This window comes from Echeneis naucrates, chromosome 4, assembly GCF_900963305.1.
Source record: "Echeneis naucrates chromosome 4, fEcheNa1.1, whole genome shotgun sequence".
NCBI lineage: Eukaryota > Metazoa > Chordata > Actinopteri > Carangiformes > Echeneidae > Echeneis > Echeneis naucrates.
Window position 1 is genome coordinate 13,548,374 of NC_042514.1, and position 26,491 is coordinate 13,574,864.

The 26,491-nt window shown below is 42.0% G+C and overlaps 1 protein-coding gene across 3 annotated transcripts; it reads right to left on the minus strand.

Annotated features, from left to right (window-relative positions):
• Positions 1–379: 379 nt before the first annotated feature.
• LOC115042018 (capping protein, Arp2/3 and myosin-I linker protein 3-like) lies at positions 380–25,745 on the minus strand. Of its 3 annotated transcripts, XM_029500012.1 has the most exons (40): positions 25,688–25,745; positions 22,967–23,061; positions 20,318–20,368; positions 20,163–20,222; positions 19,569–19,690; positions 19,328–19,422; positions 18,966–19,036; positions 18,791–18,864; positions 18,638–18,713; positions 18,475–18,563; positions 17,439–17,533; positions 17,102–17,188; positions 16,510–16,619; positions 16,323–16,400; positions 16,129–16,205; positions 15,519–15,623; positions 15,325–15,394; positions 14,183–14,264; positions 13,930–14,026; positions 13,661–13,715; positions 13,153–13,325; positions 12,977–13,045; positions 12,465–12,558; positions 10,374–10,472; positions 10,159–10,278; positions 9,957–10,070; positions 9,710–9,885; positions 9,500–9,587; positions 9,290–9,409; positions 7,896–7,962; positions 7,409–7,596; positions 7,071–7,150; positions 3,411–3,587; positions 2,753–2,957; positions 1,943–2,666; positions 1,717–1,817; positions 1,471–1,597; positions 1,282–1,353; positions 1,000–1,107; positions 380–679 (listed from the first exon to the last, which is right to left on the minus strand). In XM_029500012.1, exons 1-40 carry the CDS (start codon positions 25,743–25,745, stop codon positions 642–644), a joined length of 4,587 nt encoding a protein of 1,528 aa, XP_029355872.1. In that variant the 3' UTR covers positions 380–641. The 3 variants fall into 3 exon arrangements, with proteins under 3 accessions (XP_029355872.1, XP_029355873.1, XP_029355871.1); XM_029500013.1 differs by lacking the exon at positions 1,000–1,107; XM_029500011.1 differs by having other exon boundaries at positions 380–1,107.
• Between the last annotated feature and the right edge of the window lie 746 nt (positions 25,746–26,491).

The following is a 26,491-nucleotide window of genomic DNA, read 5'->3' on the forward strand; positions in this document are numbered from 1 at the left end:
ATTTTTGAAAAAGAGAGCCAGAGCTATTTTCAATTAGTGTTTTATTCATACTGTGAGGGTGCTCATACATAATATTTACTTTTTCTATAAAATATATTACCTTTCAGTTCCTGAAAGCAAAACTCGATAAAAATCATCAAGTGTCATTTGATTAGAAGCAACTCATTTTCAAGTGTCTACCAAGGCAATCAACTTTATCGGCATTCAAAAGTCCACAGCAGGTTTATGAGATCACATTCTAATAAAGGCATTCTTCGTCAAGCAAAGCCACAATGCTCAGGTGCTCGGACCACAGTTCAACCAACGCAAAGGACGATGATCATTTGGATTCTCTAAAATAGCAAATACTGTTAAAATACTGTAGCCACAAAAAAAAAAAAAAAGAAAAGGAAAGCTCAGCAAATTTTCACGTGATAGAGGAAAGCGAAGAAGGACACACAGTCAGGGCCGAACACGAAAGTGACAGTCTGATAAAAACAAGCAACCGATGTGTTTTGTGCGTCTTGTTGCACTGTCGGACATTTCCCCTCTGGCTCACTCCCTCTCCTCGGATGTTGCTCTTTGTCGTTTAATTGTTGGGATGAAGTGGTTGTCATGGCGATGCCCCGGATGAACAGTGGACAGGTGACTTTTTCTCTGCATTACAACAGCTCATGGCCAGGTGGTGAGTTGATGCTGTCTGTAAAGTCATTACAAAGAAACAATTAAAAAAAAATAAATAAACAAAAATCACTACACACAGTTGACAGACTCACACTCAAAATTAGCATTGTTTAAGCTGTGATCTACAATTATCAGCAATCTCCTGTGAGGGCGTCAAAGCAGGAGGACATAGTTTTATATGACAAAAAAATACTGTATTATTACCCTATTTCCGTTTAAGAAAATGATATCAATAATAATTATATTCCAAAGCATCTACACATAATGTCTGACTCCACATGCTTCGCATTCAGTATCATCTGCTGTAAACACACAAACATAAATAAAAACATGTACCAGACAAGTCCAGTGACTTATTTCTGTTTTGGGGTAGTCTAGGTTTTTTCACAGGGGGTTTGCGATTTGGGGGCTTCTCAACGTTATTAGGGCTTTCCCTGTCAGTGCCTGAGTTCAGTGAGGACAGAAAATAAATGAACAGTTAGACAGATGTGTTGGACACAGATCAACACATATATACAGGAAGTCACAACGCAGTGTTAGGTTAATGGTAAGTGTGGATAATATTGTGCGAGGGGGGGGGGGGGGGGGGGGGGGGGGGGGGGATGAGTAAACTAGTACCTGCGTCACAGGACATGGCCTTTCTGTTCCTCTGTGGCTTCACAGGTGCCTGAGGTCTCAGTCCTTCTTCACCTGGACAACAGAGCGGAAAGAAAAATGACAAATTAGAAGAACAGACAGACTAGGCCGTGGTGTTTCTGGGACCTGTTACTTTCAGCAGTTCCAGGAGTGTATTTTCCGTACAGGTACCTTGACTTGCAGCTCTGTCTGGTAATCCATGCAATGGCTTAATAACAGGAGGTGGCACAGGAGGAGGAGGTAAGTTCCTCTCATTGGCTGATTCTTTTGGAAAAGACACATACGAGGACATCTTTGGCTGTTGGTCAGATCAGAACAGACATAAAGACAAAGAGAACATTGGCAGTTGACTTACAGTAATCATCGGAGTTGTGAAGATTTTTTGTCCAGGAAACAAACTGTGAAGAATAAACTCACCTTTTCTGGAATCGGAGGAGGTTGACTGTCTGAATCTCTTCGTTTTTCTCTCCTCTCCACCTTTCCAGGCTCTCTCTCTGTATCTACATCATCCTCTGTGCCTACAAATGTAAAGAGGAGCCTGTCACATAGAGATGTGTGGTTTGTTTACACAGAGTTAAAGATTTTTGGCCCTCCCCTGAAAACTAAACTGCCTTTCTCATTCGGGAGGATGACAGCGAAGTACCTGCCAAAGCATCTGAGCTGTCAAGCCGATGTCTCTGTCTCAGCTTGGTCAAGTTGGGTTTACTGCTTTGTGGCGGGGGATCAGGTTTCGATGCCGACGCTGCTGCTCGACCTCCTGCCGCACCACCTCTCCATCCTTCTGTAAGCCCTCCACCAGCATCGGGACACGCGTATCTGTCTCCCTGCGTGTCTTGCTGATGCCACTGTATGGCTGCTCCCTCTGTGGCTTTCGGTGCATCTGCTTCCTGTTTTGGCGAAGGCGTCCTGTCCGACGGATAAGGAGGTAGCGGCCTTTGAGCCAAATGAAGTGCCTGTACTTGTCTGTCGGTTTTTTTCCCTGGATATCTGCTCTCAGTCCGCTGACCGTCCACCGGTATATCTGCTGGCCTGTTCTCTGACCACGACCTTTCTATCTGTCTCCCACCCATCCACTGTTTTTCTATCTTTCTGTCAATCTGCCGTTGAGTGTGTCTATCAACAGTCCATTGTCTGTCCATATGTCTCTCTGGATGCCGGCTCTCGGTCCAGTAATTGTCTATTTGCCGGTCGGCCGTTCTCAAATCTGCTAAAGTCCTTTCTTGTGGCCTGTCATCAAGCTGATCGCTCTGCCTCGCCTCCATCCACTGCTTGTCTGCTTGCAGCACCTCTGTTGTCCTCTGCTTATCATCCACCCAGTACTTGTCTGTCTCCACTTGCTGATCAAACATAGTGTCTCCCTCAGCTTTCTGTCAAAACATACACACAAAAAGAAGGAAAGACTGAACATGCTGAACATTTTCAGCATGGCGGTAGTGTCTCACACTGACTGTACCTCTTTGGGAGAATAAAAGGAGTGTTTGCTCCCCCCAATGCCAGGGTGAGGGATGCCCACTGGTGGCACTGGCGGTGAACTCAGAACAAGAGCATTTTTTCCCTGGTAATCATTTACTTTGCCATCAGCCCCCTCACCAGGTGATCCAACTCGGGCAGTTGTCCTTGGTGGCTGGAGGAACGTGTATACATTCTCTGTGGCAGTCCTAAAAGTTTGGGATGACAATGAAGACGTTGGTCTGCAAATTATTCCACAACTTCAAAATGTAACTGACTTTGAAAACAGTGCAATTAGCAAGTGTCACTTTTTTGGCAGCAATGAACTGGATTTTAGTTTGAATCTGCATTTGAAATGCATTTTTTTCAATCATCACTTTGGTGGAGCCAGAGATTCACAATGATGTCTATGGACAGACTCTGGCATCAGCTCGCCTGTGCTTTGGAAACCATTTCTCTAAGAAAAAGAAAAAAAAATATGTCTCACAGCATTTAATTTCACTGGTGTTATTTGTCCTCAGAATATGTCCTGATTGAATATGACAAAGCAGGAAAGGGAATGAGTCCATTCAGATGTAGTTCATCACACGGACATTCAAGGCCATACCTTTCTCAGCTGTGTGTGTGTGTGTGTGTGTGTGTGTGTGTGCTCATACACAAACCCTGTGGGTGCCGTAGCAACAGTGTGACACCCATCTCCATAAATCTCGGCGTCAGTCTCCTGAGGGCCCTGACTGGATAGAGTTTGGTTGCGGTTTTTACGGAAACCAAAGATGGCGAGCATGTTTCTCCTCTTTTTCCTCCTCAGGGAGTGAGCCTTGTGCAGAGAGGACAGCTGACTGAAAGAGGTGAGAGAGGCTGAATGTCAAACACGCAATCCGGTTCAGCATGGGCCTCTTGTTTGTCCATGCATGAGTCATCTGCTTTAATGGGGTTTTATTCATACCCGCTACATCAGGTGTTTTTCTTCTCAGCTTCTACATTTTGTGTCTTACAAGGCTACATCTCTCGGTCCACTTCTTAGTAGTATATTATAAATCTTATATAATTATTGCTAAACATTGACTTAACCTGCTTATCTGTACAAACCATGATACTATGATACTATGATAAGAGTTTGAGTCAGCCAAAATAAGGGCTCATCAAACTGCTACATCTATATTTTAAAGGGTCACAGTGCTGGTTTTAGTCCATTAATTCAGACTCACTAATAGAACTCACTGACCAAAACATTCACGTCCATAGTTGGTTTATGATGCATAAAATAAAAAAATAATGCCAGCTACTAATGAGCCCAGCCATATTAAATTAAAAAAGTCTTCCTTCGATCATCAGTAACCCAGACATGTCCAGAAAACTGCTAACCACCAGCACCACCTCCTCAGACATCAAAGAGTCACAACATGCACATTTTCATAGATGATCTGAAACATGAGGATGACAGAATGAACTACAGTTGGATCTGAATTTACAAGCAGCGGAGCCAAACAAGCCAAACTTCTCTGTCGGATTACTTCAGAAGTAGATGCAGAGAAACACAACTTTCTTGAATTATGGAAGATGTGAGCACAGTCTGTGAGAACTCAGCAGGTCTCTGACAACTAAACAGAATGAATCATTCATTTATATTCACAGCCACATTTTTTCCAGTGCTTCTCTTATAGAATGTGTTTTACTGTGTGGATACCATTAGAAGTTTCATGTTGCTTCAGACATTATTGAAATTGTATAACTTCAGTTTTATAACATGACTTTTGACTTTCCCGCTCACTTTAATGCACTTTGATCATAGATCATAATCACTCTTGCTGATTTTCATGTATTCTCTGAACGCACCTGTTAAACCTCCACATGTTCTGAAACATGCAATCACTTCAACATCATCAGTAGTGAAAAGAATAATAATAAGAATAATCACTAACCCTAACCCTAACCCTAACCCTGCTTTAAGACTTTTTATGTTTCAAAGCAAACTATGATTTAGAGAATGAGCAGGCCACCGTAAAAAATGTGTCAGAGGCGTCAACAAAAGCGAAAACTGTCTGGATACAGGTTAATGCAGACAGTGTCAGCTTCATTCTGTGTTTTCGTTTCTAATGAGATCTTCATCTTTCTACAACAGTGCAATTTGTCTGTTCATCCTCTGCCTCATGTCGACATTTCTTGGCTTTATACTGTGGTACTTCCCTCTCTTTAGTAATGCAGTCACACAGTAATAGTCATATCGATGGCTGTCAGGATCTGGCTCGCATCTGCTCTCTGTGTTTGTGTCTGTTTCCCTTCTTCGTTGCTTCGTCTTATTTTTCTATTTCAGCCTCGCCTAAACTTGACCTTGTTTTTTTCTGGACCTCCTTTCTTTGAATTGTGGATTTGTACCTTCGCCTTGGACTCACCTATGTTTGTTTTCTTTTAGCCCTGCCACATTCCTGCCCTCAGCCCTGCCTCGCCCACCCATGTTGTCTCCTGCTCCCTGTGATCTCTGGCTGGTTTCCTCATGTCCTTGTCCATCTGTACTACTTGTTTTTTGTTCACTGTCAGCACAACAGCACTGGATATATCTGAGCACCTTTGTCACAATAACCTGTCTCTTGTACCAGATCTGCATTGTGGGTCCAGTCTGTGTTCTGTTCAGCATAGTGCACTTCATTTACGTTTACAATGGACCCCACAGATCCAGTTTATAAAGCGTTAATCGGAGCGTCGTTGTAGGAGAGCATGACCAGACAATTCGTACCCTGTTTGAGTAACCACGCTTTGTCTGCCAGTTTAGTGTCCAAAGAAGTTTCAACTCTGGCTTCCACTTTCGATGCCTCTGAACTCAGCCGTGCTCCAGATTCCTCACCAGCCACCATTTCACCCAGAGAACCTCATGTGAGTGACAGTGAGCCATTCAATGGCAACTTCCATCTTTCTCTGGGATTTTTAGAAACAATGTGGACTCATCTTTTCTCAGCATCCTGCATCTTTTTCTTCTGATGCAGTGCAGATAAGCCATGTGCTGAGTTTGTTGAGGGGCAGAGTTTTATTTTGGGAAGAAGCAGCTGCTTCCCACAATCATTTTTGTTCATTATCTTTGGCTCTGTTTGAAGAAAGACTTAGAACAGTATTTGACAATCCCAATTAAGGGGAAAACACTGCTGGCTGGTTATGTTTTTGGATTGTGGATGCTGACAGGAGACACCAAAGAGAATCATGCTGCACTAAGGGTGGTATTTCTGAATAGTCTCACTGAGCCAGGGATGAACCACCTGATCTTTCCAATTTTGTGTTCCTGGCCATCTGTTTATACAACCATCTCAGAGAGCAATGATGCCGGCGACAAGCTCCATCCTCAGTGCCTGAATATTCTTCCATGAGTCGTGAGAAATGGCCACCTTTAGCCTCAGTCATTCCCACTCCAGAGCCTCAGCTCCACCAGCAGACGAAACCATGCAATTTGGCAGAGCTAAACTGTCACCAAAGTGCCACTGTGATCTGAGGTTCAGTGAGTGCCTGTACTGTAACAGACAACAGATGGCCCCCTGTCCACCAAAATCAGTGAAATTGAGCCCACCCTTACAGAAAGTGAAATCCCCTAACTTGCCTTGTTTGCTGGATCCTGCCTCTGTTACACCTCTGTTTCCGGGTTGCCTCCCTCAAAAGGTAAGTCATACATAGGACCGTCATACTCACTACAGTCAACAGATTTTCTATAGCTGTTCGCTTTATTGCACTTAAAGTCCCTTCGGCTTTCACCACAGCTGAACTCAAAGTTGAGCATGTTTTCAGAATTCACAGAATTTTCAACAGCATTGTCGAAGGTAGAGTCCCTCAGTTTATCTCTCGAGTTTGGAAAGTCTTCTGGAAGGTCATCAGAGCCACAGCCAGCCAGAAGTCCTCTTATTTACTAATGATATACTGACTGATGACCATTGACATTTCATGTCCTCTATATGCTCTGACAGCCAAGCCAATCGTTCAAAAACGATTATGCTAAAGAAATTTAAAAAAAAAAAAAAAAATCTTATTGTAGCTGTTCAACAGATAACTCTCTCAGACAGTCTTGGACAGGGAGAGTTTGCCAAACACTCTGTGCTCACAGCTGCACTACAATGTGACCGTCTCCTACAGTAAAGGTGACAAAATGCTCACTGTGATGGATCACTTTTCTCAAGTAAGGCTGCAGTCTGTAAACCGATTTCCTGGGCTACAAATTTAAAATAACAACTGACTGGCAAATGGGAAGTAAAAAAGTGACCATATGGTTTGGGAAACAGCAGTGCTTTAAAGGAAATACAATTTAAAGCGAAAATATGTCAATCTGAAAATCTAAACAAACTTACCTATCAGGGAGCACTCTTTTGGTATAGAAGTCCGGGAGTCCATCATCAAGGGGGCTTATTCCTCCATTTTCACTGCACTGCTGTGTAAACAGACGCACACCAATTTTGAAGCTGTTTTTAAAGAGGCCATCTTACTCTTGCAGAGAATTTCATTTGTAAATGTTCTCTATGCAACAAAATAAATGGATTATATGGCCTCAGTGGGATGATCTAATCCAATTGCAGGGAATCACTTTTATAGATTACCTCTGACAAATCATTGCTGGTGGGCACGCACAGCAGGAAATAGATGGTTAGATGCAGGGATGGATGGATAGACAATATGACGCCTGCCTTACCATCTCAACAGCCATGTGCCCTCCTTTGTGCCTTCGTGGTGGTCTCGGCCGAACCCGCGTCACATGAAGGAGAGGCAGGCCCTGTGTGGGCAACTCTGACAAGCCTTCCCAGGATGCTGAGTGGGACAAAGGTGATGAGTATGATGGCACAGAGGGGGGTGGAGAGGAGCTGGAGTCATCACACAGACCTGAAGAGCAATGAAAAAATTATAAAGAACGTAAGGGCAAGAGACAGAGAAGGTATAGCAACAAGATGGGCGAATTCTGGAGAGCCATCATTTCCGATTCAAATCGTTAAGTTAAAACAACTGGAGATGACTCTGTGATGTAGTGACTCAGACTCGAATAAGGCCAGATTAAAGCTACTATTAACAGATGTCTTAGCTGGAGAAGACACTAATGGCGCTCTGAAAGAGACAGGATGGGGTCAAGGCTTGAAAGGAAAGCGGGAAGACAGCAGGATAAGTGGATATACAGCAGTACTCACTGAGCCTGGTGGAGACAGGTCGTATTCGTCTTGTTCTTGAGCTGCGCTTCTTTATGGCTATTGTGTCCTGGGGAAAAAAGGAAGCAAGCATCCTATAATGCTGAGGGATACGTGTGCAGAATAAGACAGACAAGCTGGAACCAGTTAACATGTCAAGTTAGACAAATATTACAAGGATCTTGCCACTCAATGGTTTTCCTATTATCATTTTGTCAATTCAGGTCAAAGTTGCACTAAAACAATGCATTTTGAGCAAAGCGCTGTTCAATTTGGACAACTTAGAGAATTGTAGCACAGACCGATGGGGGCTGCTAAGGAGGGATTTTTTTGCGGGCTTTAGGTGCCAGTTGTCAATTTCCGCATTTGCAATTACATAGTGCAGTTGCACACTGTGCTATTGTGTCTATCATCATTTCTTCAAGTCCAGAAGCTCTTTGGTCTTACAAAGACATATGACAGGATGCCATCAGTTTAACACTGAAAGGAAATATGTCTTCATAAATTAGATAGAATGGTGAAATATATGGGGCCTAAGACTGGTCCTTGAAGAACTCCTCATCAAGAACTAAGAGCAGAAATCATCATCATTAAAGACCATTAAAAGAGCCGTTGTGTTTAATTCCCCGTAATATTGCTGTTAATTAAATAGTGGGTTGCTAAGAAAGAGCAAATGTATTAGGACTGTATAAAAATGATTCGGGACTGCACTAAGAGTGTGTCAGTGGTGAACACTGAAACCAACAATGGCCAAAATGTATTTTTAGAAGAACGCTGATATCTTGACAGACTGGAGGAACTGGTTTAAATTTTAATTTACACTGTTACAAGCAGTATTACTGTATATGCTGAGATGAATGCTGGGAAATGAACAAAACAAAAACAGAAATGTTTTAAATTCAAATGAATAGGAAACGTGTGTCCAAACTTTTGACTGGCAGTGTACATTGGTTGCGGGTTTTGTGCAGCGTTACTTCCTGTAGACTTCGGGAGTAGGAAGGAAATTTGAAATCAAGAATCCAAATATTGTGATTCCATCAAGCCAATCAGCAAAGAACTTCAGAAGTCCAAAACACCTTCGAACTGACAACATGTCATTACCCCCATTACTGGAGAAATGTCTTCACTGGAGGAATTGAGTACCAATCAAATCTTGACCTTTATCCACAGTAATATTTTAAGAAAGGCAGTGTGATGTTTGAAATACCAAAACCCAGTAGTGGTCCTCGAGTTATTTATATACCAGACACGGGGAGATTGATCCTAATTTAGTTCACATATGCACATTTATCTATCAATTCCATAAAAGATTAAAAGTAAATGTCTGATATGATTAATATATAACTACAACATTGTGAGAATCGGGCCAGGAGATATCAGGTATGCTCACTACTCACAATGCTGGTGCCAAGCTCTTCGTCTGTAATGTCCACAGATTCTCTGTGTCTGTTAAACCTCCAGCCTGTCCCGTCTTCACACGTCCCATCCCACCGTTTCAGATGAGACACCTGCCGAGTCTGAAACAGACAATGCTCTTAAACCTTTTGCCACGCACTCATTCACTCTATCGACGCCTCGGAGGCTTTTTACTTTAAGTCCATATTTACCAACGTCTTATGGGTGGCATAGAGCTCCTGCAGAATCTGGTCCACAATGGAGTTGGTAAGATAGGAAACCACTGAGAGCTTTACTTCTCTGCAGGAGATTGGATTAGATGACAGTGAGAGAGAGATGGGAAACAGTTTTGGGAAAAGTGAGAGCAAATCAATAGCTTACTTATCAAATTCAGTCCTACTGCGGTCTTATGTCTTACTTACTCTAAGGCTCGGTGAATGTCCTGCGCAGCTCTCTCCATCAGGGCTGTCCGAATGGCAGAGCGAGGGATGGACACGCGCTCAGAAACGGATGAGAGTGGAGGACTCAATCTCTCTGCTGAGGATGACGATAAAGGACACAGCTCGCGACAGAGGGACACCATTGAATCCACGATCACCTGCAACAAATGCCTTTTATTAATAATTCTGTTATGAAATGGCAGTGTGTGCTACAGGTTTTTCAATGTACCTGGAGTTCCTTATCTGCAGCTTTGGCAAGTTCCCCTGCCAGAGAGTCCAGTCTCTGCCGCACAGGTCCATCCACAGACAGGACATGAGCCAACTCGCACAGCGAGGGGTAGAGCTTTGTGTAGGAGAGAGACAAATTAATTCATATTGAACCGATACAACAGTGAATTAAATACTACACTCATATGTTTCACACCACTCACAGCGCGGGAATTCCTGGCCTCTTTTAGCACTTGTTTAGCAGCTTGAATCTCCTCCATCTCCCCAACACCTCGTAATATACACACCTGCTGCTGGACACGCACACACAGGCGCTCCATCACCTTGGAAACAGACAAAAAGGAGATTGTTACAAGCGCAAACCCATTAAAACAGCCTGGAACGCACACAGAGGCAAAGCGTGCACAGGTGGAACAACCTGCTCTGCGGTGCTCGTCACCAGGCCCTGGTGCAGCCGCAGGGCCTGTCGCTGAGAGAAGCTCTGGGTCTGATTGTTCCTCACGAGAGCTCGCTGGATCTGCGCACCAGGGAGGCAGAAGGGAGTCGTGAATGTGAACTTGGCAGAAAAAAAAAAGAATAAGATGACAATACTAAAGGCAGAACGCCTTAAGTAATGTGATTGAATCCATCTAACAAACCAGTTAGTATCAGTTTAAAAGACGCCTGTAAAATAGTAAGAATAATAAACTGCTAAATATTTGTATTTTTACGTAAGTTTGTATTTATTTGGTGGCTGTTATTTAATTGTTTTAATTGCTTATTTTCATCTCTGATGTTCCCTGTTAAGTGACATAAAGAGGTTTCATAGTGTGTGAAGTGAGATCTCCATGTCTTTTTGATTATAAAGCAGGTCTCGGATATATATTAGCACAGTGACAGCGCAGACTGAAGAGAGAAATGCACACAGCCTGTATTTAGAAAATTTGCCTTAAAACCAGCCAACAGGACTGCTGTAAATCTGCAATGTCACACCAGAGCAATGAACGCTCTCAGCTAAATTCAGCAGACCTCAACCTACCTGTTCACTGACTGCTGAATGAAGTCAGACATATTTTTGTACGATCGCTCAAAAAACAGTTGCCAACTGGTTGGTGTGAGAACTCCGCAGAGAAGACTGAGAGAGGATGTGTAAAACTACACTGAGATGGTTTTTTGCTTCTTATTACCACATAACTTCAGATGGATATCAACCCTGGAAAAGTGTAAAATGTAAAATCTAGGACCATCAGTTTGAATGCAAAGTGATTTTAAACTACTAAATCTAAAGGAAAACATGCTCAAAAGTAACAAATAGTTACTGATTAGGACCAAACTATTTATGTATTGACCTGCCAAACGCTTCTAATTATGTGAAGCTCCTGAATACAGTTGTGACTGCAACACTTGCAATGTGATGCAAGTGAGTTGAAGTTTATTTATGTTCACATTCTGCAACCTCAAAGTAAATTAAAATTACTAGTTGCAATTAGCAGATTGTGTCAAGCAGAATTTAATATTTTACATTTCACATTCAAGGAAAATTGGATTTCTGAAGCAGACATTGTATTCCCTCAGGCCAATTAGATTTTATTTTAATTTGAAATAGATCTAAAAGGCAAATTTTCCTGGAATCTCAATCAAAAAACATTGGTGAGAACTGCTTTACATTTTTATTATGGCCCAAAAATCTGTTGTGACGTTTCATCAAGCCATCCATTCAAAGAAAGAGCAATGGCTCTTCATTTGGATTTTCCATCATAAAAAACAAAAGTTAAAACATATAAATCCACCTCCAGTCATTTATCTTTCTGTTGCAACCATACACAGAGAAAATGTAAAATTTTCTGTCATGGTGATTAATCGTGATTAAGCAGCGGCTTCCCTGTGATTAATCACATCAAAATTTGAATTGATTGGCAGCCCCAGCATTTATCTCCTGTTTCAGTTTTAATGTGTTACATGTGCTCGGAGGAGAAACTTAATGTGCAACCAAATCGTGCTTGCTTACTTCCACACAGTTATGGGAAATATCCAAGGCCAGCAAGCTGAACTTTCGCACTGATTGCTGCTTCTTTCATGCTGAACAACAAGTATAACAGATTTCTACTGTGTAGTCTCCATGGACTCACAATGGTTCATCAACAGGGTTTTGGGAAACAGAGTTGAGGCCATTTTTCCATTTCAACAGCCAATCATACATCTCCTTTGTTCAGTGTAGAAATTTTCTGAGTTTAAAATGGCTGTTTTTTTTTTTAGGATAAAATGACTATTCATTATGAAAGTTGGGCCCATTACCAGCAGATACACAAATCATAGCTTCAGATGGGATATGGTTTCTTTCTCAGACCTCTAAGATGTTTGTTAATTTGTGATCCAAAGCACTTAATGGATTCATGATTAAAATGCAGGTTGTAAAGCCTGACTTTAACATTGATAAGAACTATTTAACAAAATCTCTGTCTTTCTATTTGATCTGATTGTTTTCTGCCTGATAATGACAATGAGAAGATGGACGCTCCCTGATTCTGACCTTGGTCAGTGCCTGCTCTGTCCTCTCTGGGGCGCTGCGGTACGCCTGGCTGATGTCACTTAAGGGCAGAGGCATGTATTGCAAGGTGAAATTACTGAGAGAGAGGGAGGAGAAGAAGAAAGTGGAAAAAAGAGCGAAAGGATTGAGTGACTGAAGGAGCCAGTAAAGGACTAAAAGGGGAAAATAAAATAGATTAGAGATTCAAGGGTTAGTTAAGGTTAATATCCCCAGTGGACAGAACTGATCCCAAAATATCTGTCCTACACCATGCAGCAAGTGTGAGTAATACTTTGATCTTTGTAACCATGTCATCCTTAGCCTAAAGGTAAGTCTGGACTACTTAAGATAGCAAAGTGGAAAGCAACAATTTCCTCAGCTCACGTTTCACATTTCAACATGGTTAAATGCAAGATAAAAGATAAATCAATATGGCTCTGGCAGTCGATGTATAGGGTATCCTAGATTCCAGTTGACACATATAAAATACACTGATGATGCTTCAATGCTCTTACTGTTCAAGCGCTCGTGCCACATCGAGAAATCCTGCTGCGGAGGTGTTGTTGCGATCCCATGTCACACTCCTGCAGGGCAAAATCATGGACTGTAATTAACACAGACCTCCAAACAGAGCCCAAGTCACAGCAAAAACACAGAAGTATCCTCTCTCTGTCTTGCTGCCCTCCTTCACCTGAGCGTGGTGTTGATCTGCAGGGCTTTGCTCAGCATCTTGGCTCCAATGTCATCCATATTGTTCCCACTCAGGTCCACTTTCCTCAGGCAGGTGTTGCTACCCAGGGCATTGACCAGGACTGTGCCCCGAGAGCGAAGGCGGGAATCTGTCAGGGACAGAGTCTGCAGGGCCTGGAGGAAGAGGGAAGCAAGCGGCAGAAGAGATGCAGTGTTTGCAAGTGTCTGCGTGTGTGTATCTACTTCAGAGAGATGAGACACAACTTCACATGTAGTATGTATGAATAACTTATAATGTGTGTGCACTGATATAGACACAAGGGTAAAGGGGAGACAGTAATGCACTAAAACAGTTATACCAAAACATCATTGAATTTTTCCCCTTTTCATTCACCAAAACATGTTGCTACTTTATTTTGATTTGCTGTCGAGCAAAAGCAGTGCACTGTGAATTAAGCATCTGAAATCATGTTTTTATGAGTGCTGAACTGTCCTGCATAGTGACTCACACATTCCTCCTCCTGTATGATTTGCACCAGCTTCTGCAGGACCTCATCCAGAACCCTGCAGACACAAAGCATGAGACAAACACAGAGCTGAGGCCACGTGAGCCAGTGCAACTGGTTTCCTGCTGCTAGTGAATTGTCTACCTGCATATATACAGATATGTATATCCGAGTTGGCACATGGAGTGCAATCGTGCAAGCACACACACAAAAAAAATAAAATAAAAAATAAAAAAAGTGCAGTAATGTGTGACACAGAGCGGCAGCAGCACCTGTTTTTGATGTTGAAGTTCTTGCCCAGATGAAGGTGTTTGAGGGAGGGGTGTCTGGAAAGGGCTGGCAGCACGGTGAGCAAGTCTGTATCAAGACCTGTCAACAGCCACCCACACATACACACACACACAAACACACATATATATAAAGCTCAACACGATGTCTATTAACAGCTAACTCATGCCTCACCTGCCTGAAGAAAAAAAAAAAATTCAAGGTCACAAAGAGATGCAGCACAGCATGCAACTGTACCATTGTCTGAGATATCCAGGGTGGCGATTGAAGTGACTCTGGGGAAGAGTTCCTGGATTACAACGGCTCCGGCAGACCTAAGCTGGAGACAGAAACAGATAGAACAAAAAACTAGCATGTGCATTGATATAAATCAGAGTCAATTTAGGTTTGGTCTTTGGGGATTTGTTCTATTTTTCCAGAGTGAAGGGAATTTATTGATGTCTTTTTTTATGGAAGCAGTCTGCAGGCTGATGCTTACGATCTGCAGCAGCTCTGCTTAGCGGAACGGAAACACTTTCTACTGCTTATTGGCCAAGCAATTACATATCCTAAAAATCTGGAGGGGGCTGTTTCTTAATAAATTAATTAACACATTTAGTAGTAAATGTGTAGATTAAAATGAATGGCGCCGTTACTCTATTCATCTCCCCTAAGTGGTTTAAAGGTCCTATATTAGTAACATTTTGAGCTTTTTTATGCAATTATACATAATTACATTTTGGTTTATTTGCCTGCGACTGTTTCCAGTTATTATTTTATATATAGAATGTGGTGGTAAAATAGAATGGGATGAATATAAAATATCCGCAGTGAGCTGTAGGTGGGTGGGATTTTACACAGTTGAATAAACATTATTGATGTGCAGCATGAGGATTAATTATTGTATTCATCGAGGGTTATATTTTAAAGTAATCCATCCAACAAAACAGACAGTAAGGACAATAACAGAGTCTCTATAACAGCACAACGCGACAAAAAGCTGGAAGAAGCTAAAACGCTGTAGAGCTGAGGACTCTGTGGAGTTACAAATCACACCCTTGACCCATAATAAATAAAAGATGCATGGTAACAATAATATAATCTTTTAATTTCATTTTCATTTTAAAATGCTTATCCATCAAGGTCACATGGGGTAGTGGAGCCAATCTAAGATGGAACCCTGGGCGAGGGCAGGGCACACCCTGGACAGATTGCCAGTCTATCTCAGGGCAGACATAAGGGGAGATACATGCTCACACTCACGCCTACTGGCAATTTGCAGTCATCAATCAACATAAACATGCATGTCCTTGGGGAGAGGAAACAGGAGTAACTGGAGGAAAACCACACAGGCACAGAGAATACATTTTTTTCATTTATTTCTGTGTTTGAGTCCTTACTTCGCAGCCACTGATGTCCAGATGAAGATCATTGATGTGGGGATTGGATGTCAACCCTGTGAAGAGAGCCCTGTTGAGGCAAAGAGAAAGTGAGATAAGTGGAAGCAATGATCACCTAAACACCTAAAGTACACCTGCATGGCTTTGGTCGAAACAACAGCTGAATAGAGCCCTGAAGGAGACATGATGAGCACCTCAGTACATCAGGGGGTAGCTTCATAGAGGCCAGGCTGATATGAGCGAGACTGAAGGCTGAGCTGAAGAACTGACGAAACAATGGCAGCGTATCCTTCACTTTCCTGTTGAATTAAGAAAAAATAATATTCATAATATAATATGAACATGAGAGGTGGCATAGGAGTGTAGAGATAAAAGAAAGAGCCTGACCACACAGAAAAGACAAAGTCACGTTGCTGACATGCTGGGTAAATATGAGTGCAGTCCTGAGTGCAGAGTACCAACATAGAATGAGAAATGAAGTAAATATTGCTTTGGCTTAAGGAGGGAGGTCTAATGATAGATAGCTCTTCTTAAGCATTCATGACTCTTATCTATGCAGACAGTGCAGAGAGTGCTGGTTTTAAATGGCAGTAGACACACCCACAGAGAGGACACACAATGTTTCAGCGATTCCCACAAAGCTAATTTCTGATTTCCCATTAAGTAGAAGATGAAGATAATGGCTGCCAAGAAAAGATGGATGGGAGAGGAGAGAGTGGATGATGCCTTTGAGGTTAAACAGGGTGATATCTTTGCCGTAGACTTTATTCTTATTCTTTAGGCAGGCTTAAAGACACAACTAACCTGTGGGAGAAGGAATTTTTGGAAAGATTCAGAAAGGAAAGATCAGCGCAACACCCCCTCAGAAGAGCCCCAAAAAGCTGCATGAGACAAAGGGTTAAAAGAAGAATAAGCTGCAGATCATATAAAGAGAAATATGTTTATTTTTAATATTGCACATTAACATTTAATCGTCCAAAGCAATTCAAAATACTTACAGAGTCCACAGAGCAATCTGTGCCAGACAAATCCAAATGCACCAGGCAGTTGGGCTGAGACAAAAAGAGATATAAGTTCTGCAAAAAGAAAAAAGAAAACAGAGAGGAATGTCATATTCAGGTGGAAAAGTGGGTTAAAAATGGAACCACTTGTGTATTTGTTTCCAGATGGGTTGCGCTTCCTGACCGATGCATCCTCTCCTGAGAGGACCCCTGGGTTCTTGCTCAGGTCCAGGTGCAGGAGGGAGTTGGAGTACTCATCACTGGAGCACAGAGCCTGAGAGAGGGACACCACTCCTGGAAAAGGAAAGAGTTGTGAGGGGGGGGCAGAGAACGCTCAAAACATTTTGTGTCATTACATTATTCATACGCATCTGCTCCAGTAGCAGCAGGTTACAGCGGATATGATGGCAAGCAGCGTGTAATATCATCTGCCTGCTTCAATCTAACATTTAAATTCTCTGCTGGGTGCGTGGTAGGACGAGACAGGGACAGGGGACGTGCTGCTTGCCGGGCAGCACAAGACATCATAAGTCAATATGGTGTCTTAGGAGGTCCAAGGTGAAAATCAAAGCGGAGAATCGGATGGAGCTCTGGTGGTTTTATATCCTCTCAACCACAGCATACTACAAGCTGAGCTTTGAGAGCAGCTGGGGTCGAACTAATTTCCTCCTACTTTTGGTGAATAACTGTCCTGCATTGAAGGAAATCCTGCAAACTGTGGTAGCACTTTCACGACATTACTGAGCTCCAATGAATAAAAGGTAAGGGACCCAAACCTTTGGAGGTGAGTGAGGTCTTGGAGAGGTTGAGCAGACGGAGTCCTTTGCTGAGGCGGCATACCTGCTGTATTAGATTGGACACACCTACAACAACGAGAGGAATAAAAACAGAGTTCCAGGATCATCTGTACCCCTAAAATACAAAGTGTTGCGGATGTTTGGTGGCCTTTCTTGGCTTACTGGTGAAAATAGGAAGCTATTTGTAGTTACCTTTTTGTTTTGTCATTCTGTTCTTTATTTAGATCAACATCAACATGAGTCGGAATAAAAAACAACAAGGTGAAGGCAGTAAGAGTGAATTAGACACTGAATGAGAGGCTTATGTTTTTTGTACCTTGGTTGTCAAGAGAATTGTGGGCCAAGTTCAGTGAGTGGATGACAGAGGCCGGGTTCTCTGACAGAGCAGCTGACATCTTCTGAGGGAAGTCTCTGTGAAGTCCACAGAGGTACAAACATGATCACATCAACAGTTTTTTTCTTTTTCAGTTCCAATCCTTTTGCACCTTCATTTTCAGCACCCATCACAAGCTCTGAGCTCAAAAGGCAACTACTTTAAATGTCTGCTTTGCCTGACTTACTGTCCCAAAATGATCCAATCTACCAAAATAGAATAGATGTCAAAGCAGCTGATGGAACCATTATATGTTTTCCATATTTGCTCGGAAAATGTATTGAGATTTAATGATTTGCTTTTGTTTTGGAATAGATTGATTACTTTAGCTGAGATGGACTGGCAACCAGAGATGTTCACAAGTCTTTTTGCAAGTCAAAGTCAAGTCTCAAGTCTTCGGTCAAGAGTCCAAGTCAACGTAACATTACAGGTAACGTTACAGAACCAGCTGCTGGTGTGCCGCTGCCATAGTTCCAGTCATCTCAGAAGTCAGAGTCGCAAAATCAAATCTCCATCTCTGCTGGCAACCAGTCCAAGCTGTACCCCAATGTGAGCTGGGATTGGCTCCAGCACCCCCATGACCCGGAAACAGATAAGCAGTAAAAGATGAGTGAGTGAGTGATTAGTACCTCTAAACAATAAAACACAGTGTTTTCATGACTACCACTGAATTCAAACATCACTGCGCCACAGTTACAGAGAAAGCCCTTCTGAAACCTACCATTTCCACAATATGTCATAAGAACCTCCCTGACTGGTTAATGCCTATTATCTTCCAAGCTCCTTGCACTGTCTACTAAGTGTAGAGATACATTTATTGGAATGATTAGGGCTACGTTTAAAAGCTAAGAAATATCTCTTAAAGAACATGCATGGAAAATATTATATAATCGTATGCACAAGGCTGACTAACTCTCTTTGGGACATGCCAATTGATCTTCTTGCGTAAAATTGGCTCTGAAGAGGAATAAAAACTTACGATTTAAGTCCAGCATTCTCCAGAGTGATCTCCTCCAAGCTTGAGGATTTGCTGACTGTATGCAGGACCTGCTCTGCGACCTCTGACCCCTGGAGGAAAAATAAAACACTTAAACCACACTTAGCAACACTTTGACTTAAAACGTCCACCAGTTTATACATACTATACGCAGGTCTTTGCAGTACAGCTTGGTAAACCACGTGTTGTATGCTATTGATGCAACAATCACAGCTAAGTCCCTGGAAAAGACAAAAATGAGATAAATTAGGAGACACATTTTGGACATAACAATGTTTGACTGCTCTGGGTCCCTTACCTGCTCTCCAGGTGGCTGAAGTCCAGCAGGTTAAACTCTCGGTTATCCTGGGAATGATAGATGGTGTCCACATCCTGGGGGAAACATTACTTATGAGCCTGTTTGGCTGAACTACCCCATCATTTTTGTGCATGTAACGTGCACTGTGACACAGGCGCAGCCGCACAGCTCTTACCCACTGCACTTCCTCCTTGCAGCTGATGCCATTATAGTCACACAGAGCAGCGTAGGTCTCTGAGAAGCCTCCTGAGAGAGGCAGGTGGGAGACAAAAACAGAAGAAGAAAAGAATGCAAAAACATGTGAGATGATGAGAGCAGCTGCTTTCTTCCGTTATAATATGAGAAGAGAATATATGCAAAACTTCATCCAAATGATCAATCTTTTGTTTGGGAGACAGAGCACTTTGAAAAGAACATCTGGGAAACTGTTTGTGAGCCAACATCCTCTTCAGGCTGCCAAATGGTGTGTATGTGCCCCTATCTGCGATTGTATGTCTGCGTGCAAATTTTCATGTTTGATGATAACGTCTCTTTTACCACAGGCCCTCTGGGTTTCCACTGAAGTCTCTGAGCTGGGTGAATACTTCCTGCTTCCCTCAGAAAGGTCACTGTCTGAATGACAGATGGAGGGCCTGTGGAGGAAAAAAAAAAACAAAAAACAAAAACACAGTCACTCTATGGAATCATTTCACGGCCTCTTGAAAGCTTCTCATAATCTGCCGTCACCTATGTGTGACGGCTTTCACGGATTTCTCTCTTGTGAAGAAGTAACACTTACGCAAAAATGGAGTTGTTGAATATCCGAGACAGAGCAAAATTAATATGGCTGACCACATGATTGAGTTGTTCGCGTGATTCAAACTTCATGGAGTAGCTTGACCTGTCAGTATCGATGACAACCTGCACAGAGAATTGAGTTGTAAATGACTGTCTAGAAAAAGTCAAAATGTTATTTTGACAGTTTCTCTTTGTATAGTGCAGAAGGGAATAAAAGCAGAATTGTTATCAAATGCTACTTATAAAGTTAAATTGGGTTTTCTTTATGGATTTTGGGTTTTGTTGTAGTTTTTTGTTTTGTATTACATGTCTAAGGACTATCCATGTGCTTTAGCATGTTTTCAAGCATATTTTTATTCTGTCCGTTTTACTGAGGTTCATTAACATGCACCGTCCTAACAAATGAGCCAACAATAAAAATACACAAGTAAATAAAAGTAATATATAAACAAGCAAACAAACAGATGAATACGCACACACATATGTAATATCCTCCCTTTATGACCTTGTCTTGTTTATAAGCTCTTCGTGTTTCATTACCATCATCATTATCTGTAACATCTACACAGACTTCATCATTAATATGAAACTTCACCTGGTGTTCAGGGTGTGAATTCAAAGCTCGAATCTCCAAGAAGTTGAATGTGGATTCTACCTGTGGTGACAGATACAGTTGAAACACTTCAACTGACACAAGAAAAAAATATAAAATCTTTGCACTGTACTGTGCCACTGACTGTTAAGAAGTACCTTGGTGGGAACCTTTGTTGCCAGGAAATAGAGACGCCATGTTGTAAGAACCTAAAAAACACCAGAATAAAGCTAATTTGTGAAATTGTGGTTACGTTCACTGCACAGTCACGCACCTTGCATTGGGGAAAAACAGTACTGGGAGTTTCCATGGTAATACTGAGAACAAAATAAGGTGCCCATTCTGTATTCATGTATTGATCCAACTAAAAGCTCTCGATGTCAGAGACACTTGTCTCACATTTGTCAATTCGCTTACTGCTATGCAGGCTGAGAAATGACAGCATGTTGCAACATTTTAATCACATTCTCAGGAATACAAGAGGTAATTTCATTGGCACGACACTACTTTTGTGAAAGTGGCTCAATCATTTAATTTCAGTTAAACACAGTGTGTTGTTTGGGCATAACGGGCAATCATTTTTCATCATTCAGCATTTGCTGGTCTTTAATATGAGAATTTGAACGGATTGGCCACGTTTTATATAGTAAAAATGCAAATTTCTCTACAGCTGTCTGTTGCGTCTGCAGTACAAGATCTGTGGGATTTTTCTTAGGCAGTACAAAGTTGATAGCCGTTCGGATTTGTGACTAGAAATTTGAAAGCAATCCAATAGCTTATTCGCACATTTCCATCTGAACTGGCACACAGAAATCTTGCCTGCACCCACATATGCTCAGCATGGAAACATTTATGCCGCGCAGTCACTGAATGAATCTAATTGTTCCTGAGTCTTCTTCATGAGCAATAACTGACGGTGTCTCCATCAACGCAAATAAAAAGCAGTGACATTTTGCTGCTCTCCACCAGCCCTTGAGAACGGCACATCTTTTCTCCTTTTCTGCTTTGTAGCTCCCAATCATTTACTCCATTCTCTCTGATTGCCCCACTAAAACCCTACCTGTTGACCCCCACCCCACCCCGTCCCGACCTTCCTTCTCCCTGCATTTCTGCACTATGAGAAGCAATAATTAAATTACAGCTCTCCAACTCCGCTGCTGTGTTTTTGGAAAGTAAAGCTTGACACTGGCCTTGACACACTGACAGCCACTTTACACCCACACAGCAAGTGAGGTGTCTGAAATACAGTCAGTCAAAATGTCCATGTGAGACGGAGAGAGGGAGCAGTTTAATTTCAAAGGCTATCTGCAGGAGATGATTAAACAGAACAGATTGGATCACATTATGATGACAGGCTGGGGTTACGGGTAGTAGTTAAGAAAGAGTGTTCAAGTAAAAGAAGTAAATCATGCTGATGCAGCAGGAGCGTGATAGAGAGAGAGAGACTTGTTGCAGTATGCCACATCAAAGACCACACACATGACCTTCATTGTGGCATGTAATTATGCAGAAATGCTGGATAAAGACTCATACTCTAATCTTCTTGTTTGACAGTGTGAGAAAAGCCTCTGCGAGAAACCATCAAGATAAGTTCACGTGACCTGTAGTAACAGAGGAAAAGTCATCCAACTGTCTCCCTCCAACCCCGATCCTTCTGTGAAATTCCAACACAAAACCCAAACACATTTTAAGCTTGGCTTTGCCACAAAAAAGGCAGACCAGTGCATTTGAAGAGATTCCAATTTATTTTTCTGTCTTCTGCATGCACCCAGCATAAACTAGACCTTTTCCGTTCAGTTTTTAAGAGGAACAGGCAAATGACACAGAGATTGGAAAGAGATTATCGCAAAGATGTTTCTGGTAGATAGACATGTCAGGGTGTCTGAATAGCAAAGGCCAGACATTTAGAAACTCTCTAACTGCCTGTCCTTGCCACACAATGAATCATTAACGCATCCATTGAGTGAAAGGGCTGCTCTGCCGAGACAAAGAGGACTGCTTGGCTGTAGATGAAAACTCATTGGCTCAATGAGGAGTTTCAGCAGGGGCAGTGGGCAGTTGCAGGTCTTTTCAACTGTGCAAAAAAGGACCCTGGCTACTTTAAGAGCTTATTATGAGATTTCTGTCATATAGACACGGTTTAGTTGCTTCACATAAAGGAGCACAATCAATAAAACCTCATCTTGATTCTATATAGATTTGTAATCCATGTGGTTGAGCTCCAGCAAGCATCAACTATGTGTTGGCTTTCAATATACACATGCACTGCACTCTGCAAATACTGGCAATTTATCCACCATCCAGTTTAAGGACTGGCCTGTAGTGTAAGGTTTCATTCAGATAGCTGGGGCTGGCTGAGCTTCACTGAGTCACTCTCTGTCCCATATTCTCTGATGAAAGCATCCCAGAATCAAAGGCTGTGCTGAGCCCCCTACTGCCTCCACTGTAGGGCTTGCAGACACATGGGCTCCATTGCCACTCCAACAGATACTGTCTATATTCATCCAGCCACCCTGCCAAAAGCAGCCGCTGAAGAGTTATAATGCATTTAGCACGTTAAAATAAAAGGCAAGACTTTGGCACTTTGTTAAATCTTGGAGAGCTTCTGCTGCTGCTGTCATGGATATCTTCGCTGTGGCAGAGCTCCATTAACACTGCAGCAGAAGTTAACATCAAAGACACTCTACATACATGATGCGTTCTGCTTATGTGGCAGCATGGCAGCGATTATTTCTCTTACATCAGCAGGTCAGTGTTAATATAGTACAACTCAACCCTCATTCAGCATGCTGGAAGCAGTAACTTACCAGTATTCTGTCCTCTGTTTTGCCATTTTTGGTATCAAGCTTGATCCCCCGAACAAATTTTATAGATGATCTATCGATAATCCTCCTGATGCTTTCTGTGAATGAAAACCAAGACATATAATTTGATAAAATATGAAACTAATTGTCTCTAATTTGATCCTTTAAACAGCCATTTTTCCAGATTTATCAACATTTCATAAGAATCCTATCACCGCTGACATTTTTCAAACAAAGGTAGCTAAAATAACAAAACTCAGGAAAAGGTAAGAAATTCATAAGGGAACTATGAGCCAATGAAGTCATACAATAAAGATATGTTTTAAGAGATTACTTAAAAGTAGGCTATCAAATTTTCTTGTCTAAGCTTCTTTCATGATTTAGATAAAAGCCTGGTCGTTCCATTTTGGATACCGTGAAACAATGAAATCAAGTTTTGACCAAGACAAATGAGCACAGCATTGCAATAATGAACATAAAACATTTGTTGTGCATGTTCACCTCTTCCCGTATCATATTTCTCATGCAGTGCTGACTCTGCCTCCAAGGTAAACACTATATATGAATAGTAGGAAATGTCAGTACGTTAAGAAAAAAGATGCAAAAAGAAAAAAACAGAAAAGTCCAAATCAAACATGGCATGAAACCGTCTTGACCTTTGTCTGGATAGAACTGTTTTGTTTTTTTTTTTTCTGTTTTGTTTTTTTCAGATGACAAGCTTGATGTACCTATGTGATTTGAGAGCACGTACATCAAGCCTGTCATTTAAACAAACATACTCTGGCATTTCAGATAGTAAAATAATCCGACAGATTCTGTTTGCATGTATGCTATAGGTTATCAATAAATTCCCAAGCTCTTAAATTAAAATGATATGATCAGCAGGTTGAAGGTTTCCGCTGCTATATTATAGATGTCCTTTCAATTCATCAAAGTTGATGTTAAAGCTGCTCCACTTCAGTGTAATCTCGTCCTCCATGACATATGCAAGCATCAGTGTCTCTGATTCACTGTGAACTGTACCTGTCAAGCAACATCATTGTCACAACTGTGACCCCTGACTTGTTTATCACACACAACCTGCCTGCTGTGCTGCAAGAAGTGTCTTATTCACACTGAGTGACACAGAAACATATAGTCGCTCAGAGGAGTTACATGATTCAGCCTTTCTGTTCCTGTGATCACAATGCTGATGAGCTTTGGCAAAATTGATACCAAAGCTGAAGGAGGGATTTGGACAATCGTGTTGACAGTCACACCAAACAGTGAAGCAAAGCTTGAGTACATTAATCAAATGTTGAGACGTGCATACTTTGTATGCAACTTGATACTTATACTTATGAAAATTAAGAGAGAAATGAAATTTACCTTTACTGCATAACAATGACTTATATCATATTAATTATTTTGAAGTGAACTTATTTGTATGTAATGTTGTTAGGTACATTACTACTTAATGCTGATATGATGAGTCTGAGTAATTGTACTATGACTGTTCAATTGTTCATGGAAGTGCATGTCGGTATGATAAAAAGAGGCATAAGTAGCTCCCATTATTCATGATTCTTATTTCCTATGAGTACCATCTCTGCATTTGTGGAATTGGGGTTAAGGACGACCAGAGATTGAGGCACAGACAAAAAAGTGACACTAACTGATAATAACCTACATTAAGGTGACCTTGCGCGTCTTGCAGGCCATGAGGGGCCATGGTGGCCCCTCTGTCAGTCATTGCAGGCGAGGTAGGAGGGAGCAGTGATGCTGTTCATCAGGTGACTGAATGATTGGAAAGGGACTCTACTGGTTTAATCATCACAGTGAGCATAATTGAGCCATTAGGAGTAATTAACACAGTCCCTGCTACCCTGAGTACGTATGTGTGCCCTGTGTGTGTGTGTGTGTGCAAGAACAGGCACTTGTGCTCCTACCATACTGAATTGAAGGCTGACTTTTAAATGTGTGAGCTGTTTCTGGTTTGGGAAAAAAAAGAGAAATATTTGTGCATCCTGTAGCTCCGGCCGGTTTGTCCAGCCGATAAATTTTTTGCTGGAAAAAAATATGGTGAACATCTGTCTTAACCCCCCCCCCCCCCCCCAAAACACCATTCACTTTAGCGTGCCCGCCAATACACGCACGCGCACAATCAGTAAAGCGCTCCGGCTGGTTCGGCAGTCGAAAAGCAAAGATAACATACACTGAGGTTTAAAAAGGGAAAAAAAAACCACACTGTTCTACAGAGGTGTTGGCAAAAAACGTGAAGGCAACAAAACGGTACCAGACCCCCCGAGTGAACAGCATTATTTGCACAACGCCCCTTTTCCTCTGGCCTAAGGCTGGGGCTTTTATTACCTGATCCTCCCCCCAGGGGCAGATCTGAAGCTACATTTCCCTGCACTGCAAATAATTAATCCGCACATGAACAAAATTCACATGGCACCGAGACAGAGACAGATTTGTCTTTTTCTTTTATTTCTTTCAAAGGCTTCCTGGAAAGATCCGAGCAAAACCACAGAAAAGGTGCAGCTCTTCACAATCATCCTCTGCGTCTGTTCGGTCGCAGCCGCCGCCGCCGGACGCGCGGAGGAAAAGCATCCCGAGGCTGAACTCACACACCCCGGCGGGCGACCGCGGCGATGGCCCGCAAAAAAATAAATAAATAAATAATAAATAAATAAATAAATAAAACAAAATAAAAAATAAATAAATAAATCGGTCTTTACCCACCTGTGATATCCTTGTTCACAGTGGCGAAGGCAGAGGCAGTGATCTCTTTAGAAGCCATGTCTGCTCCTCTCTCCTGTGGCCACCTCCTCCCTCTCTCCGTCCCCCCTCCCCCCTCCCCCCCCAGCTCTCTCTCTTAAAAACGGACGGACAGGATGGTCTCTCTCCCGGGCATGCCAGCAGAGCATCCCGCTCCACATGCACTCTTTCCGGATGCAGGGAGGTTGAATGTGCGAGCGGAGGAAGGTGGAGGGAGGGGCCGGTGAAGATGGAGGGAGGGGCCGGGAGGATCAGTGAGGGATAATGAGCCAACTGTACTTACCTGTGAGAGTGCAGCAGCAGTTTGGCTGCTTCAGTATCAATAATAATATCAATAATTCAGCTTGAATTGACCAAATTCTTGGCATACACCATGGGCTTAATGTCCAGCCTCTCATCTTTATTAATACGTGTTTTGAATGCACAGTCATTGTGATATTTATATTTTCGAAGAACAAAATTGTCCCCTTATTTGCTCAATAAAGGTATTTAAATATTCATATTAAATATACATAAATAAGCATGATCTTTAAAAAAAAGGGGGGGGGGGAAGTGCACTTAAGTTTGTAGGATTAATCTTCTGGAGACAACACATTGGTAACAGATTTAATCCTGTCCAGTTATATTTCATTTTAATAGTAATCCATAAAATATTTGTTGAGATATTTCCTCATGGAACAGAGTGATATACCACTCCTGAGTGTTGTTTGTAATTCCTCCAAAACTTTATTTGATTGAAATTGACAGATTTAAAATTAATTATTTTTA